This window comes from Colletotrichum godetiae, assembly GCF_030913485.1.
Source record: "Colletotrichum godetiae strain CBS 193.32 chromosome Unknown BDP55scaffold_32, whole genome shotgun sequence".
Lineage (NCBI taxonomy): Eukaryota > Fungi > Ascomycota > Sordariomycetes > Glomerellales > Glomerellaceae > Colletotrichum > Colletotrichum godetiae.
The window spans coordinates 410,663-424,902 of record NW_026851280.1 but is presented as its reverse complement, the minus strand read 5'-3'; the positions used below and the strand labels follow the sequence as shown (position 1 = coordinate 424,902).

At 49.8% G+C, this 14,240-nt stretch overlaps 7 protein-coding genes across 7 annotated transcripts; 5 read left to right on the top strand and 2 right to left on the bottom strand.

Annotated features, from left to right (window-relative positions):
- Positions 1 to 1,259: 1,259 nt before the first annotated feature.
- BDP55DRAFT_730754 (uncharacterized protein) lies at positions 1,260 to 1,826 on the top strand (the record flags this gene model as incomplete). The annotated part of the gene is made up of 1 exon (XM_060579733.1): positions 1,260 to 1,826. The coding sequence occupies one exon, from the start codon at positions 1,260 to 1,262 to the stop codon at positions 1,824 to 1,826; it is 567 nt and encodes a 188-aa protein (XP_060427311.1).
- BDP55DRAFT_670807 (uncharacterized protein) lies at positions 1,778 to 3,100 on the top strand. Its single transcript, XM_060575410.1, has one exon. The coding sequence runs from the start codon at positions 2,154 to 2,156 to the stop codon at positions 2,691 to 2,693; it is 540 nt and encodes a 179-aa protein (XP_060427310.1). The 5' UTR covers positions 1,778 to 2,153; the 3' UTR covers positions 2,694 to 3,100.
- A 914-nt stretch (positions 3,101 to 4,014) lies between these two features.
- On the bottom strand, positions 4,015 to 4,831 carry BDP55DRAFT_749108 (uncharacterized protein; the record flags this gene model as incomplete). Its single annotated transcript, XM_060580602.1, has 3 exons — positions 4,015 to 4,343; positions 4,369 to 4,437; positions 4,681 to 4,831. 3 exons carry the CDS (start codon positions 4,829 to 4,831, stop codon positions 4,102 to 4,104), a joined length of 462 nt encoding a protein of 153 aa, XP_060427309.1. The 3' UTR covers positions 4,015 to 4,101.
- Positions 4,832 to 5,255: 424 nt separating this feature from the next.
- On the top strand, positions 5,256 to 6,963 carry BDP55DRAFT_730752 (major facilitator superfamily transporter; the record flags this gene model as incomplete). The annotated part of the gene is made up of 4 exons (XM_060579732.1): positions 5,256 to 5,454; positions 5,530 to 5,814; positions 5,885 to 6,572; positions 6,645 to 6,963. The coding sequence occupies 4 exons, from the start codon at positions 5,256 to 5,258 to the stop codon at positions 6,961 to 6,963; spliced, it is 1,491 nt and encodes a 496-aa protein (XP_060427308.1).
- Positions 6,964 to 7,780: 817 nt separating this feature from the next.
- Positions 7,781 to 10,393, top strand: BDP55DRAFT_730751 (uncharacterized protein; the record flags this gene model as incomplete). Its single annotated transcript, XM_060579731.1, has 1 exon — positions 7,781 to 10,393. One exon carries the CDS (start codon positions 7,781 to 7,783, stop codon positions 10,391 to 10,393), a length of 2,613 nt encoding a protein of 870 aa, XP_060427307.1.
- Positions 10,394 to 10,849: 456 nt separating this feature from the next.
- On the top strand, positions 10,850 to 11,654 carry BDP55DRAFT_670803 (cytidine deaminase-like protein). Its single transcript, XM_060575409.1, has one exon. The coding sequence runs from the start codon at positions 10,957 to 10,959 to the stop codon at positions 11,461 to 11,463; it is 507 nt and encodes a 168-aa protein (XP_060427306.1). The 5' UTR covers positions 10,850 to 10,956; the 3' UTR covers positions 11,464 to 11,654.
- An 82-nt stretch (positions 11,655 to 11,736) lies between these two features.
- On the bottom strand, positions 11,737 to 13,597 carry BDP55DRAFT_730749 (isoprenoid synthase domain-containing protein; the record flags this gene model as incomplete). The annotated part of the gene is made up of 10 exons (XM_060579730.1): positions 11,737 to 11,815; positions 11,882 to 12,099; positions 12,154 to 12,187; positions 12,240 to 12,329; positions 12,388 to 12,550; positions 12,631 to 12,643; positions 12,731 to 12,885; positions 12,938 to 12,956; positions 13,019 to 13,145; positions 13,206 to 13,597. The coding sequence occupies 10 exons, from the start codon at positions 13,595 to 13,597 to the stop codon at positions 11,737 to 11,739; spliced, it is 1,290 nt and encodes a 429-aa protein (XP_060427305.1).
- Positions 13,598 to 14,240: the final 643 nt, after the last annotated feature.

Here is a 14,240-nt window from a genome sequence, read left to right as displayed (position 1 = left end):
AGCCTCCAATAAGACAGGGTTTAGACTTGACGCTGTCCCCGGTTGTCCGAGACAAGATCATGGTGATTATTCTGGTTAAAGCTACGCCAAAGGGTAGACCATCGGGCTGGATGGGGCTTATTTAGATGATCTAGACGCAAGTTTCCGTACATAATCGCAGAAGCAGGCATGTTCAGATATGAGAAACCTGACAGATTTGATACTATTGCAACCGCCATTGTAGTAGATGTCGTTCAGTCAAGTGTTAGTTGTGTGGTGTTTAAAGCCCGTTTGTTGAAATTACCGCTGATGGTGGAGTGACCGCTGGATGTGATGGTCTATAACAACATTTCAACAGTGCGAGAAACGTGCGAGACTTATACCCGTACGCACTTGGCCATCTATAAAGGCTTATACCTCATCATTGAAACTGTTCGTAACTACTTTGGTTCTCTAATGCTGTCAAAGGCTGTTGATCAAAATTGGAAATCTCGAGTTCACTATGGTAACTCGAAGATTACTAGATTTGGCATTCCAATAACAAAGATAACTGCTCTACCGGCCGTGACCTTTTTCAGAAGTTGGAATGTTGATATGTCGTTACGTGTTATCATCTTGTCCGGCATCATGATCGTTTATCATACCATAAGGAAGATCGAGGATTCGAGAGACCAATGAGGCAGTGTCTTCAGGTTGTGTTGGCTACTTTAAAATATAATACGTACCTTGCTCTGGTAGATGATTTATGTATAGCAATTTTGACAATGCTAAACCGACAACAAAGACCAGAGTCCTCCCTTATCTCTGTAGAATTTATGCGTGTCAAGCTTTGATGTCTTTGGTCAATCTGAAAGACACATTCGCTTGTGGATTGAGGAGCTTTGTCCCAACTCTTTTGTATGTATGTTAAGGACTGCCTTACACTTTGGTTACAGCTTTGCTTATCTGATTTCTCGATTCATTGATTGTCCTGAGAAAATGAAGTCATGCAGGGTGGGTGACCCAAGAGCACTGACAGTAACAAACAATGCGGTTTTTGTGCTCACTTTATCCACATGAAATCTGACGAAGCACGTTTTCACTCTGAACTTTTCCATTCCCTCATGATCAGTCTAGTATCTTCGGGCAGTCTACTTAGAGTCGATGTTATAAACCCTAAGGCGCCCACTTTTGTTATTCGTTTGTAAGTTCTCATCTTCCATCTCTGCACATCCTACCACTGAGAAAACATTCGCCCACTAAAAACAATCTTCAAGACTTGAATACAATCCCCTGTCGACATGAGTTTCCTGCGGGACTCCCTCCACCTCAACCGAGAGTCTACTAAGGCAATCATCAAATACCTCGAAACCACCGTAGCCGAGCAACAGCTATTGGACGAAGACCGTCTGGACCTTCTCTCGTACGAATACTGGGATAATGATGAGCCCGAGGAGCCTTACATGGCCTACAAAGATGGTATGTTCCATCCTGTCAAACTTGGCGATCAGCTTGGAGACGGGAAGTACACTATCGTGAACCAACTTGGAAACGGCTCCTTCTCGACAGTATGGCTTGCACACAACGCCAAGACAGGGAAGAAGGTTGCTGTGAAGATTTGCGTTCCCAAGAGCAAAAGTATACCGGCTGGAAATGAGACTCGTATCTCGAAGCTCCTTCAAGAGGACTCGGCCCATCCTGGTTATCGCGTTATAGGCTGCTACGACGATGTCTTCCTTCACCATGGACCCAATGGTACCCACGAATGTCTCGTCAGCGAGCCGACACGTGCCACGATATCGGAGAGCAAGTTCAGAGGATTCGTTTTCCCTACCAGTATCGCACGAGCGTTATGGAAATTGCTATAGATCTCCACGGGGGAAATGTGATGCTGGCTATGCCGGCCGGCGAGCTTTCTTCTCTGACTGTGGAAGAGATCTACAAGAAGTATGGGAAACCGACGATCTTACCGATTGACCTTTGTGTGGAGTCTACCGACTTTCATGAAAGATATCCTTTGCCAGCGAATGCGCCCCCATACATGCTGTGGAAGATGTTTCTCACACAGGACTGCGATGACCTAGAACTATCGGAAGCACGGGCACAGATCAAAGATTTCGGAGAATCATGGCAACCAGAGTTAGAGACGCGATTTGAACTCAAAACACCCCGAGAAATATCGGGCCCCGGAAGCCATGTTCGGCAAGAAGCTACGACTTCCCGTCAGCTATCCTGCTGATGTCTGGGCGCTGGGATGCTTCATCTTCGTGCTTTACGGCAGGATGGGCATTTTCGGGACATACACTCCTGGTCACGACGGGGTCTTGGCCGTAATGACCCACTGCATGGGCAAACCCCCGGCAACATGGTGGAACGCCTGGGATAAGGGCGAAAAGCACGTCGACGATGATTGTGACTATATCAGAAATGGCAAAGCAGAAACCAAGGCTGCAGAACCAGATACAATCGAAGGACGGGTGCTGAAGCGGATCCCTGAACACAGAGGCATCATCAGCAATCCTGAAGAGAAGTATATGGTATCACAGGAGGAGCTACGGGACCTGGCAGCTATGCTGCAGCGAATCTTTCGCTGGGAGCCCAAAACTAGAGTGACTGCGGAGGAGCTGAACAGTGATCCGTGGATGCAGAAATGGGGTGTTCCGGCGAAAGAAGCCATGGAGGAGGGCTTACGAAAAGAGGCGCAAAGAGTACGAGAAGCCCCCGGTCTTGTCTAAATCGGTGGCCGTTGGTTTAGCGGTTAGTGTTTTCGAGAGACTCGTCCGCATTCTGTCTTTAATGTCTCCATCTTCTTGGTGGCAAAATCTGAAGTGAGTATTGGGGGTTTGAGATGCTGGGCTTGTATTCGTCCTTGTGCCGTGTTTATGCGAGATGGGATATGGCGAAAATTGAGGGAAATGGTGAGAGTACCGGCGTTACCTATAATTTCAGATCAATTAATAAATCGTGGTGAGACTGTGAGATCGGCAAAATTAAACATGCTGATTTCAAGTCTGTCACCGTACCTGCTGAAGACCATGTAGTGCTTCAATATAAAGCTGATGCAGACCTGAATTCGTGCTGGTTTGAATCTCACGATGTGTTAAACATGAGCTCTCGATAACTCAATCAGGGACTGTGCGATCATTGTGCTGACAAGGCAAGCTTCGTTCCAAAGCGGAATGCATTTCCAGAATGCATTTACACTGCAATCTAGCCGTGATTGTTGGCTGTATTGGTGAACCGGCCGAACGGCCCAAATGCAGTAAACATCCTGCTCGAATTCAATCTCCTCGGTGAGCCGAGCGCGGAATTGCGCCGACATAATAGCTCCTTTTAGACGCAATATGATCCGCGTTCTAGGAGCCGAGACGAACCGATCAACTCATTCCCGCGCACATTTCTCAAAACGCAAACCGAGGTCCTGGGACCAGAAGAACACCTCAAACCCCCACACTTCAGTGAAGCGACGGGAAGGCTGCATTCCTGGCGCATGGCTTGAGGTTTGCGGGGTAATTTAATCACTAGCAGAGCCAAGTGTCGAAGCGTGTCTTGTCAGGAACTTCTGTCAAAATGGTGCACAAGCGGTCCAAAACGCCACATTGTCAACTGTTGCTTCCAACGAATAGGCCTATTCCGCACCCCCACGAAGCTTATCCCGCACCCGTACTAGTCTCAATATAATAGAAACTAGGGCAATAAAGCCTCGAATAATTATTTTTATAACGGCGTAGATATGGAGCTTATTAAGTTAAATAGTTATAAACTTATATAAAATTAGTTATTAAATTAATCATTAAAACTATTATAATATTATGATTATTATTTTCATTTATCTTACTATTTATCTTATAATAGTTGATTTTATAGTTGATTTTATTAACTACTTTATAGTTAATCTAACTACTTATTATATTATTAGCCATAATATAGTAATTATAATGGTAATAAAGGTGTCAATAAAGCTATTAATTATTAATAATATTATTGAATTAACAGTGATAGGTACCTCTTAGGCCCCTTATAAGGGTAAAAAGTAGCTAGAGCTACTTAGTATGGCGGCTATTTACTCCTACCTACTATTTCCTCTAATCTAACGAGACTAGTATGGGTGCGGGATAGGCTTCGTGTGGGTGCGGAATAAGCCTACTCCTTCCAACGCAAAGTTGGTCTCAGCCAAATGCAGGTTGGGGAAAGCTCCGGGCATCCGGCGGCGTCCGCCTTCGTTCCTAAGTCCGGTTGTCTATGTCTCATCGGTATGACCCTACATCCACCTGCAGCATCCATCGGACCGAGAGCGTCCTGGCCACTCGCCAGTCGCACTTTGATATAGAGCCCAATAGGCAAGATGTTTGAATCAGAGAGTCGACCAGGAAGACAGTGTGTGACTACGCAGCAGACAGTATTACTCACACTTCCTGCATCGGCGGACGGAGTGGATCAGAGCCAAGTCCGACCCGGGGCCGGGGTGGAGTTGTGAAGCTACGATTGAGTATTTACGGGGCAAATTTTTAAGATTTGATGACCCCAGAGTGAGCTCGAGTTCAGTCTCGGGTAACTCCCGCGAAAGCCTCCCGGAGAATAAGAGCTTGCTTACGGGCACCTTCTTTTCATGGCATATGAGAGGTTCGCTTCGGATACGAGACGCCGTCTACTGTTGACGGCCGTCGTTTGGCATTATTCAGCTTCCCACATGACCCAATGCCCGCTCCGCGTGGCTCTAACCCTTAGAGGGCTGCACAAACGTGCATACTATTGGGAAGCCGCTTGACTGCTTCGCACCAAGAGGAAACGCGGGGTTCGGGTGGGAGGTCGGGGCGACAAGCAAGGAAGTCAAGCACCCCCAGCAAAGCAGCAAGGGATGATCAATACCCATTGCAAACCCCCATCCCTGCTCGATGCTACCGCTGCCAGTCTACTCCAACCCGGGCCTAGACTTGCGTTGGTGCCGTCCTTTTTGAGGACAGTCTGTGGAGCCGGGAGGATCACCGACCCTGTCCTTGGTGTGAGTCGTCGCGCCGAGGTCGGGCGCGAGAGAGAAAAAAAGTAAGTGAGTGAGTAACCTTGCTAAACAGAACCGCCGTCGTGGAAAAAGAATGGGTGACGAAATATAAGCTGACGGCCACCCTGAGAGATCTTCGGACCTGGCTGGTATCTCCTTCGCTGCACCTTCAGAGTCTCTATCCCTTCTGCTCCCTTGCCGGGTTTGTATCCGCGAGGCCGTCTTTGTTGGCTGGAGAGTTCTACTTTCGTCAATCTCACCAACACTACAGAGCCATTGAGCCCAATCGACCCCCAGGATGCAGTTCGACAAGGAGACCAAGACCGCAGAGTCGCCGTCGCGCTCCCTTGAGCATGCGACAGACCTGGATCGACCAGTCTACGGCGATGAAGTACCCATTCAATGCCCTCCTCACACGACGGAGTCGAAGCTCATCACCAAGATCGACCTCCGCGTCATACCATTCCTGTGTGTCATGTACCTTTTGGCCTTCCTCGGTAAGCTCTCCCCCGCTCCCATCCTCAGAAGCAATTGCAATTGCATCAATACTGACCAGAAACTCATCTCACTAGACCGCGTAAACATCGCCAACGCCAATGTCTTTGGTCTGTCAAAAGAGCTCGAGCTAGACGGCACACTGTACAACAACGCGCTCGTCGTCTTCTTCGTGCCCTACATCCTCCTCGAGATTCCCTCTAATATCCTCCTCAAGAAGTTCAAGCCCCATGTCTGGCTTAGCATCAACATGTTTGGCTTCGGCCTCGTCACCATGCTCCAGGGCTTCGTGCAGAACTACGCCGGCCTCTGCACAACGCGCTTCTTCCTGGGTGTCTTTGAGACGGGCATGTTTCCGGGAGGTAAGCGACCGCCCAACGCCCTTGATCGATCCCTTACATTCACACAGCTAACCGACGTCTCCTTTTCCAGCGTTCTACCTCATCGGCATGTGGTACCGCCGCCACGAAGCCCAGCGCCGCTATTCCTTCTTCTTCAACAGCACCACCCTTGCCGGGGCATTCGGCGGTCTCCTCGCTGCGGCGATCGGAAAGATGAGCGGCGTCCGCGGTTACGCCGGCTGGCGCTGGATCTTCATCCTCGAGGGTCTCCTAACCGTTGTTGTCAGCGTCTTCTTCTTTTTCTGGCTGCCCGACTTCCCAGAGGATGTGAAGTGGCTCAGCGAAGACGAGAAGGCCTTTGTCTCGGCTCGCTTGCGCGCGGACCAGGGCCGCTCTGCCGCTGAGCGCAAGATCACTTTCCGTGACGCCGGGCGCATCTTCAAGGACTACAAGGTCATTGTCGGCGGATTCATGTACTTCGGCCTGATTGTTCCGGCGTACGGGTATGCCTACTTCGCACCGGGTATCATCCAGACCTACGGATATGACAGCATCCAGACGCAGCTGCACAGCGTACCACCCTGGGTCGTGGCTTTTGGCTTCTCGATGATCATCGCCTTCGTCTCGGATAAGACGCGGCACCGGTTCGGATTCGCGATCTTTGCGATCTGTGTGGCAATTGCGGGTTTCGCCATCTTGATTTCCGTCCACAACAATACGTCTGTCCAGTATGCGGCGCTGTTCCTTGTCGCAATGGGCGCGTATACCGCAATGCCGATGTAGGTCCAACCAGCGCCTTCTGCGTGCCTTGCAGATGGAAAGAGTACTCGTTACTAACTCAAGCCTTCTAGTATTGTTTGTTGGTTCAACATGAACCTGGGTGGCCACCACCGACGTTCTATCGGCAGTGCTTGGCAGGTTGGCTTCGGCAATATCGGCGGCATCATTGCTGTGTTTGCCTTCCTGAAAAAGGACGCGCCAAAGTACATCCCTGGTTATAGCATCAGCATCGCCTTCGTTATTCTCAGCGGTCTTGCGTGTCTGGTGTATGCCATTGGCTGCTGGTCTGCAAACAAGCATAGAGATCGCACCGCGGCCGAGTCGACATTGACGGAAGACGAGAAGATGGAGCTCGGAGATATGTCCCCTGATTACAGATATTTGCTGTAACCACCTGCCTCAAGATAAAGTAGGAGTTGCCTTGATGGGTGACCTAGGTGCATAATGAAAACGGTTTCTCTGCATAAATTATGCTGCCGCGCCGCCTCGATGCACCAGCACCAGATCTGTCTGGGACCACAAGTATCCCGCTCAACTCCCGCAACAATCGACATTCGATTGCTGAATCATTTGGACCATTGATCAAGGCTTCAACCTATGAGTGCTCAACTCCACGACTCTCGTCGTGTTCACTATTCAAGCCATCCGTGGACCACGTTGTCGCAGTAGAGTTGAACTGTTGGTCCCTCCCGTACTTTGATCTGCATTGCATACGCATTCCCTTAAGCATTGTGCATATCTCTGCCAGGATGGCTATCAGCTTCCAACAGCTCTCAAATTAACACCATCGCCCACCTCGAGATGTCGAGCACATGTGAAAGCAAGGAACAGATGCGATCACCAACCGGTCACCAATAGATGGGGCATTGTTGGAGGTGATCCGCGAGATGGCACACATCCCAGTGGGTCATCAGGCGCTCTCCAAGGGGCCCTTATGCCGGGGCATTTAATCGATTCAGGGGGGTTTGCATACGGCGTAACATTGTTGGTTCAACAAACATGCAGAGTTCCCGTTGGTTTTCACTACCGCGCCGCGTCCGCCCGCTTTTTCTCGCCCGTCGCCTCAGATGGTCATCAATCAAGAATTTCATGCAAAAGGTGCTGCTTCCTCTTGCGTAGATTTCGAGGCCTGATTTTCTCATTATCGCGCAGCATACAGAGTTGCCGATGTGTTATGTGAGTCCGCAACTCACTCCCAGCCATCACCATGCTCCCCGAAGCCCTCGTTAGCGTTTATCAGTCGTACAAGACGGACACGGACTTCATCACGACCTGGCTCGCCACCACAGCACGAGCGTACGGTTGTCCAGCTAAGCTCATATCAGGGTTTCGAGACACGAAAGATGACAAGCCTGACTCGGCACCGGAAGATGGCAAGCCAGCCGGTCAACGCAAAGCAAAATCAACCAAGGAAGCATCAAAGTCGTCGCAGAAGAAACCTCGCAAACGATACATCCTTGCAGTCAAAGATCTTCTTCCGTTGGCTGAGTTCCTCGCAACATCACAGAAGCCAGCCCTCGTTCCTCCTCATAGTCTCACCGCCGCTCTCGATAGAGTGATTGAGCTCAGAGCCAAGTTTAGCACCCAACTAGTCGAGCATGGTGCCACGACCAACGATCAACACAATAGCACCCACTTTTACTTCCTAAGGGTCTTGTGTCAAGTACGCCATGTCTTGACAGCTCATCGGACTACTTCCCCAACCAACACAAAAGCATCAACTGACGATGCTGCCGAGAAGCCGCAGCCATCCGCCAACAAGTTCGAAGGGCTACTTGTGTCTGAGCCGTCTGCAGAATTCATCAACGCCCCAGATGCACCTCTACCGACGAGACCAGCAAAGTCCGAAGCCGATGTCAACTTCGAGGCCGAGAGCGAGATGTCGAGTTGGGACGCTCAGTTCGTATGGCAGCTGGTTTGGAAAGACCTTTACGGAGTGCGTCAGAGGGTCAGATACATGTGGCAACAATTTCGCGAAGGACGCCACGAGCTCGTCGCCGTTGCATTGGCCACCAACACCGCCATCGACCTCGCCCGCAACCTCGTCGAAGATATTACTCCAGTACTGCAATCTCAGCCAGGGGGCTTATTCGGGGTCATCTGTCTCTACAATGCCACATTCACGCCTACAAAAATCCGAAAATACTCGAAAGGTCTGCTTAATTTGCCAGAGGAGCCAACGAAAGAAGAACTTGCGTACGTTGCGGGCGTCATAGACTGCACCAACGTCTACAGCATGTTAAACCAACTCCTTCCACAAGATACAGGCCCCATCAATCCACCGCTGGTCACAAAAGGCAGCCCAAAGATCCGACTAGCGAGAGCTCATGGCAACTACCTTATTGACCGGAACACGCTTTCTCATGTTCTCTACGATATGAAGTTCATTCTCCATTACATCCCAGATTGGCCAGTGGATGATGGCGTCCTGCGAGGATTCCGAGAAACGACCCGCACGAGGGAGATCCCCTTCTATTTTGTGTATGCGGCCCAACTTCTCATTGACATCCATGGAGTTATGGGCAATAACCTGCCATTCATTCGAGTACAATTCATGCGAGGGTTGTCGACACTGCAGGAGCTCATGACACAGGCATGGTACATCCACCAAAGCACAAGAATGGACCCAAAGGCGCTAAGATGCTTCCCGCTCCTCCAACGTACGGTGCTAAGCATGCCCAAAATGACTCGCGATCCCATTCTCGTCGAAAAACAACGGCTCAAGAAGCCCATCGCAGATCCCTCTCTGGAACGCCTACGGCTGATGAAAACTGATCCGGTCATGGCTGGTCTGGTCATGTACACCTTTCGAGCAGCAACGTATCGCATTGGGATTTGCCTTGCGAACGACACACTATCCGCCATCTCGACTATGCATCTCTACAATGCTTTGTATCAAGAAGGTTTACTCAAGGCTAAGTGGTGGGATATGGAGCTTATCAAGGAACTGGCCGGCAAGTCCCAATTCTACGTGGGCAACCCCCCAAGTGATCCGAAAGGATACATCAAAAGTTTTCTTATGCAGACCGGTCTGAAGAGCGTCTACATGAGCCAGCTGCAAAGGTCAAAGACACAGACAAAGCTGTACAAAGAGCTCAAGAACAGAAGACGTATTTCTGAAGGGGCGACTGTTTCTATGATGTTTTACGAAAGGTACTGCAACGAGAAAGGCGAGACCTCGACAGGCAACTGGACCGCTGAAGACATCGTACGCATCCTCGATCACTGTCCGGAGGGTTTGTGGTTTGATCACCCCCAAGAGGAACCAGAGGGCGACAAACGGGACAAGTGCTCCAAGAAGTTGACACAAAAGCGGAAGAGGCCTGCAAAGCCCGCCAAACCTGGTCTACCTCCCTACGATATCATCACATCCCTGGGGGTTGGTCTCTTGGACGAAGCAGCAGAGTTTGGGTTTCCCTGGCTAGCTATGCATCGCAACGCATGGTTCCTGATGCGGAAGATTCGGATGGCCAGCGAGCGCACCTTCATGATGTTGATGCCGGGCTACAGCATGTCTGAAGCCGGGCTGATGACGCTTACCACGTACATCTTAGATGTCCTGGTGCATCCTAGGCCTGTCAACTCTTTGGTGAGGCGGGTTCTTGAGGAAGTGGCGGCTACTTTCAATCACTACCTCACTTATGTCCCGAAAGATCATGGCTGGTCCGCTGGTGAAACAGTATGGAAGGAGATGGAGATTGCTCTCGGTATTGGACTCCATATGTATGACAGGGCTGTTGGTAAAGTCCCAAAGGATGGCGACTCTGAGGGAAGGCTACAGCCTGAAATAGTGACAGACACGGCGATTCCTGTGTGTTGATGTGCCATTGTTTCTGTCTTCGAATGTTTCACGTATGGGCTACATGGGTAGAGTCGATTAAGCAAGCTCGGTATGGGTTTCAAATTAAGGTCTCCTTCTCTCTTTGTCTGTAACTTCAAGGTAGAACTCTCTTCAATATTGCATGGCGTTTTTGTCCGAATTGACTGTCTTCAATCTCAAGCCGTACCGAAGGGGGGGGGGGGGTTGTGCCCCTCCCTTGATACCAAGTTTCAATTAGAACGATTTCATGATACACTTTGATGAAACAACTTACTAAGTAAATAATCAAACAACCGTCGGTTGGAAAATTGAGCGAAGGTTATGGAATTTCGTATGTCCCAAATATCACCAGATTCTTAGATGAGAATGACACTGTCCAGTTTGCCTGGCTTTGCTGCCCCGCGCCCCACTACGTCATGAATCATCCCGCAGCATTTGAACTCCTACATCTTATCCCACAACTCATCTCATCATCCCATTCAACACAACCACAGTCCTACCAAACTGCATCGCTTCGTTCATAGCTTCGTTAAGAGCTTCATTCATATCGCCTATTAATCACAATGGCTCTCACACTCGACCCTAAAATTCTCCAACGCTGCGTCGAGCTAGCAAAAGAAGCCCTCGAAGCAGGCGACGATCCCTTCGGCTCTGTGCTCGTGAGCGGAGACGGCAAGATCATCCGCGAAGACCGCAATCGTGTGAACACTGGCAAGAATGGAGACGGGAAACGCGACGGGACGCTGCACCCGGAGTTTACCCTCGCGCGTTGGGCGCAACTCAACCTTGGCCCCGAGGAACGGGCCAAGTCTTCAGTGTACACTTCCGGCGAACACTGCCCGATGTGCGCTGCCGCTCACGCCTGGGTCGGACTGGGACCCATCGTCTACGTCTCTTCGAGTGCGCAATTTGCTAGTTGGCTGGAAGAGTTTGGGCTGAAGGCGGGCGGGAAAGTCAAGCCGCTGCCTATCAATGAGGTCGCGCCGGGTATTTCGGTGCAGGGTCCAATTCCTGGGCTGGATGAGGAGGTCAAGGCATTGCACAAGAGAAACGTTGAGAAGTCATCATAAATGAGAAGTATGTCGCTCGAGACCTAGTGGGCTAACGGTCTAGACACATGGTACATCTCGCAGATGGGATTCGAGTGGCCTCGAACACCAGGAAGCGATTAGTACTCGATGCGACAGAAGAGTTCAATGAATAGCATAATAATATTATCATCATCAAGTCAGCCGTAGCGACTTTTAGTAAAAATTGGCAGGGTCCAGCACTCCACTGAGCAGATTGAAATTTGACAACTCGACCACCGAGTTCTTAGGACATTCGACTGGCATGGGTGGCTCTCAGGCTTCGGGCAACCGCAAGGTTCTTGTCTGTCTGACCAGAGCGCCTTCATCGCCAAGGTACCGTCCGCTCTCGTAACTGCACATGGTCAAGGTTAGTGACTCTTTGACGTGACCAATGCTCCAGTCTCAACGAAACGCGAACCTCCAGTGAAGATTGCCAAGCGCGACGTCGCGGCAGCCATTGAGGTACCGAATGACCTCTTGGTCGATCTTCTCTCCGCAGATTGGCATCTTCGACAAAGCAAGATACCAATCCCGATAGCATTCGTCGATCATGTCTCCGATCTCGTCAATGGCTTCCTGGGTAGAGTGCCCCTGGGACTTCAGCAAGGCGATGAGGTTGTGCTGTACACCTTGTTCCTACAAGTTTCATCGTCAACAGTTGGTCGGAATGGAAGCTCGCACTCGACTCACCAAATCTTTGCGATATGACAAGATGTCATTGACACTGTGTGGGAATCAGCCATCAATCAGCGACGAACAAAACTACGCCGACTTACAGAATTACTAGATCAGCCGAGATACGCCTGCACTCTTGCAAGCTCTCGTCGTCTATGACCTCTGAGGGTACAATGATGCCGTGGCAAAATCTTCGGAATATGCCGTCAGCTCACTATTTGCTTGCCTGTGACACGGCAATGCACTCACTCAACAAGCACATAAGATGGCTGACATCCAATAGTCCCTCTTCGGAATCCCATGTACTCATCGACTGTCAGGGTCATGGCTGACTTGGAGGTTTCAACTCCAACTTGACTCAGCAGACCCGAGAAGTAGTATCTAATTGAGGCCTTGTAACGCCTCTGCAACTCTATCGAATCTGTGTCAGTGGCCTATAGGCTATTCACCTACGTCGACAAGTGTAAAGCGACGGAGAGAAACACTCAATACCTTTCGTAGATCTCTGAATATAGGAACGCACCTGTTAGTAACGCAGTATTGACAAGAATGGAGTGATTTAGTGCGAAAGTAGTAAGGTCGGGAAATATACCTTCTTGAGCCGATCCCAGACAGTCTGGAAGACATACCTAATTGAGTTGTCATGCAGTTGAACTGGGGCCTGGGTGTCCTCAAGCACCGCAAAGGTGGCATGCAACTCCTCCACGGCCTTGATAGGGTCGTCTTTCAGATGACCCTCATCAAATTCTGTGAAGAGTTAGCGTGTTCCGAAGAAGTGACATAGTCATGGTGTCCTTACGGTCATCAAAGGCAAAAACCTTGCCGCCGCATTAGCCCAATGTTTTCTGACGGATTAAACTCCCCTCTAAAGTTGACATACCCAGTTGTTCCAGTCGACCATCGTTCGGTATGCCTCCGCATCAGCGTATGGGACCCACATCGCATTCATGAACGCGAAGTTAGCCTGGACGTTTCTTCGAGCTTGAGCTTCACTGAGATGGAGAATTCTATGACCGATTCAAATCAACGTTGCGTCAGTGGAAACGTTGTCCACTGTTGTTACTAACTTAGCAATCCAACTGTCGGCTTCCTTCTTCACGTGTTCATAATTGATGTTGATGGCGGGTTTCACAGACATAATCGAAGAGAAGAAGTCTGGGATGCGGACATAGTTGACACTTGATTCGTCAGAAGTGATGCCGAGGTGGAGCTTTATATCCAATGTGCTTCCCTCTTGCGAGGATACAGTGAAAGACTGAGATGAAGACATTGAGTCTGTCAAAGTTGCAAATGGAGAGACTGGAGAGCCTGGAGACATCGTTGACTCTCCATCATCTTCAACGTCGATGTGGAAAGGATTCACTAGACTCTTTTTGGACATGTTGTTGGATGCGTCGTCAGAGTCGTTTTCAACGCCGGTTCGGTGGTTTCCGAAGAGAGAAGACTCTGGAGAAATCATGATGTCTTTAATGAAGATGTCTTAGTATGGAGTGAATGTTGTAGGCAGGTTTGGAAGAAGCTTGAAGAACTGAAGATAGAGCAAAGCAGTCACCGACGAAGGATGGAATACGCTGCTTTTCAGTTCATTCAGAGATATCCACCCTGTTTGCCCGGTTGGTTCATCAGTTCAAGCGACATTTGGAGATGCCTGACACCATCCTCCCCTTTATCCCATCGTGACGACTTGGCCATGGGTCTTCAAGAACTTGTCATGCGGTATCGCTGCTAGCCTCTACGAGGGTCGCCTATCCTGGTTCCTTTTGCCCCCACATCAACATCCACCACACCAAAGAATACTTGTGACTGTGCCGCAACGCCTCATCTCAGCAAACAAGAATTTTCTTGGACGTGAAGTAGCAATTCGTCATGATTGAAGTCTCCATCGGTGACTCCGTCAGTGAGAAGCCTCACTTTAGACAAAGTCTCGAGAATATCAACTGGTTGTGAGTGACTTCAGCTTCGAGTTGAGCAAACATGTCTCAGCTTCTCTGAGTTGTCGCTCCCTAGCATGGCTGCCATGCTAGTCTCATTCATACAAAGAGTAAATTCCATTTCATTCCGACTTGTTCGACTCCGTGATCCAAAAAGAAAGACGCACACTG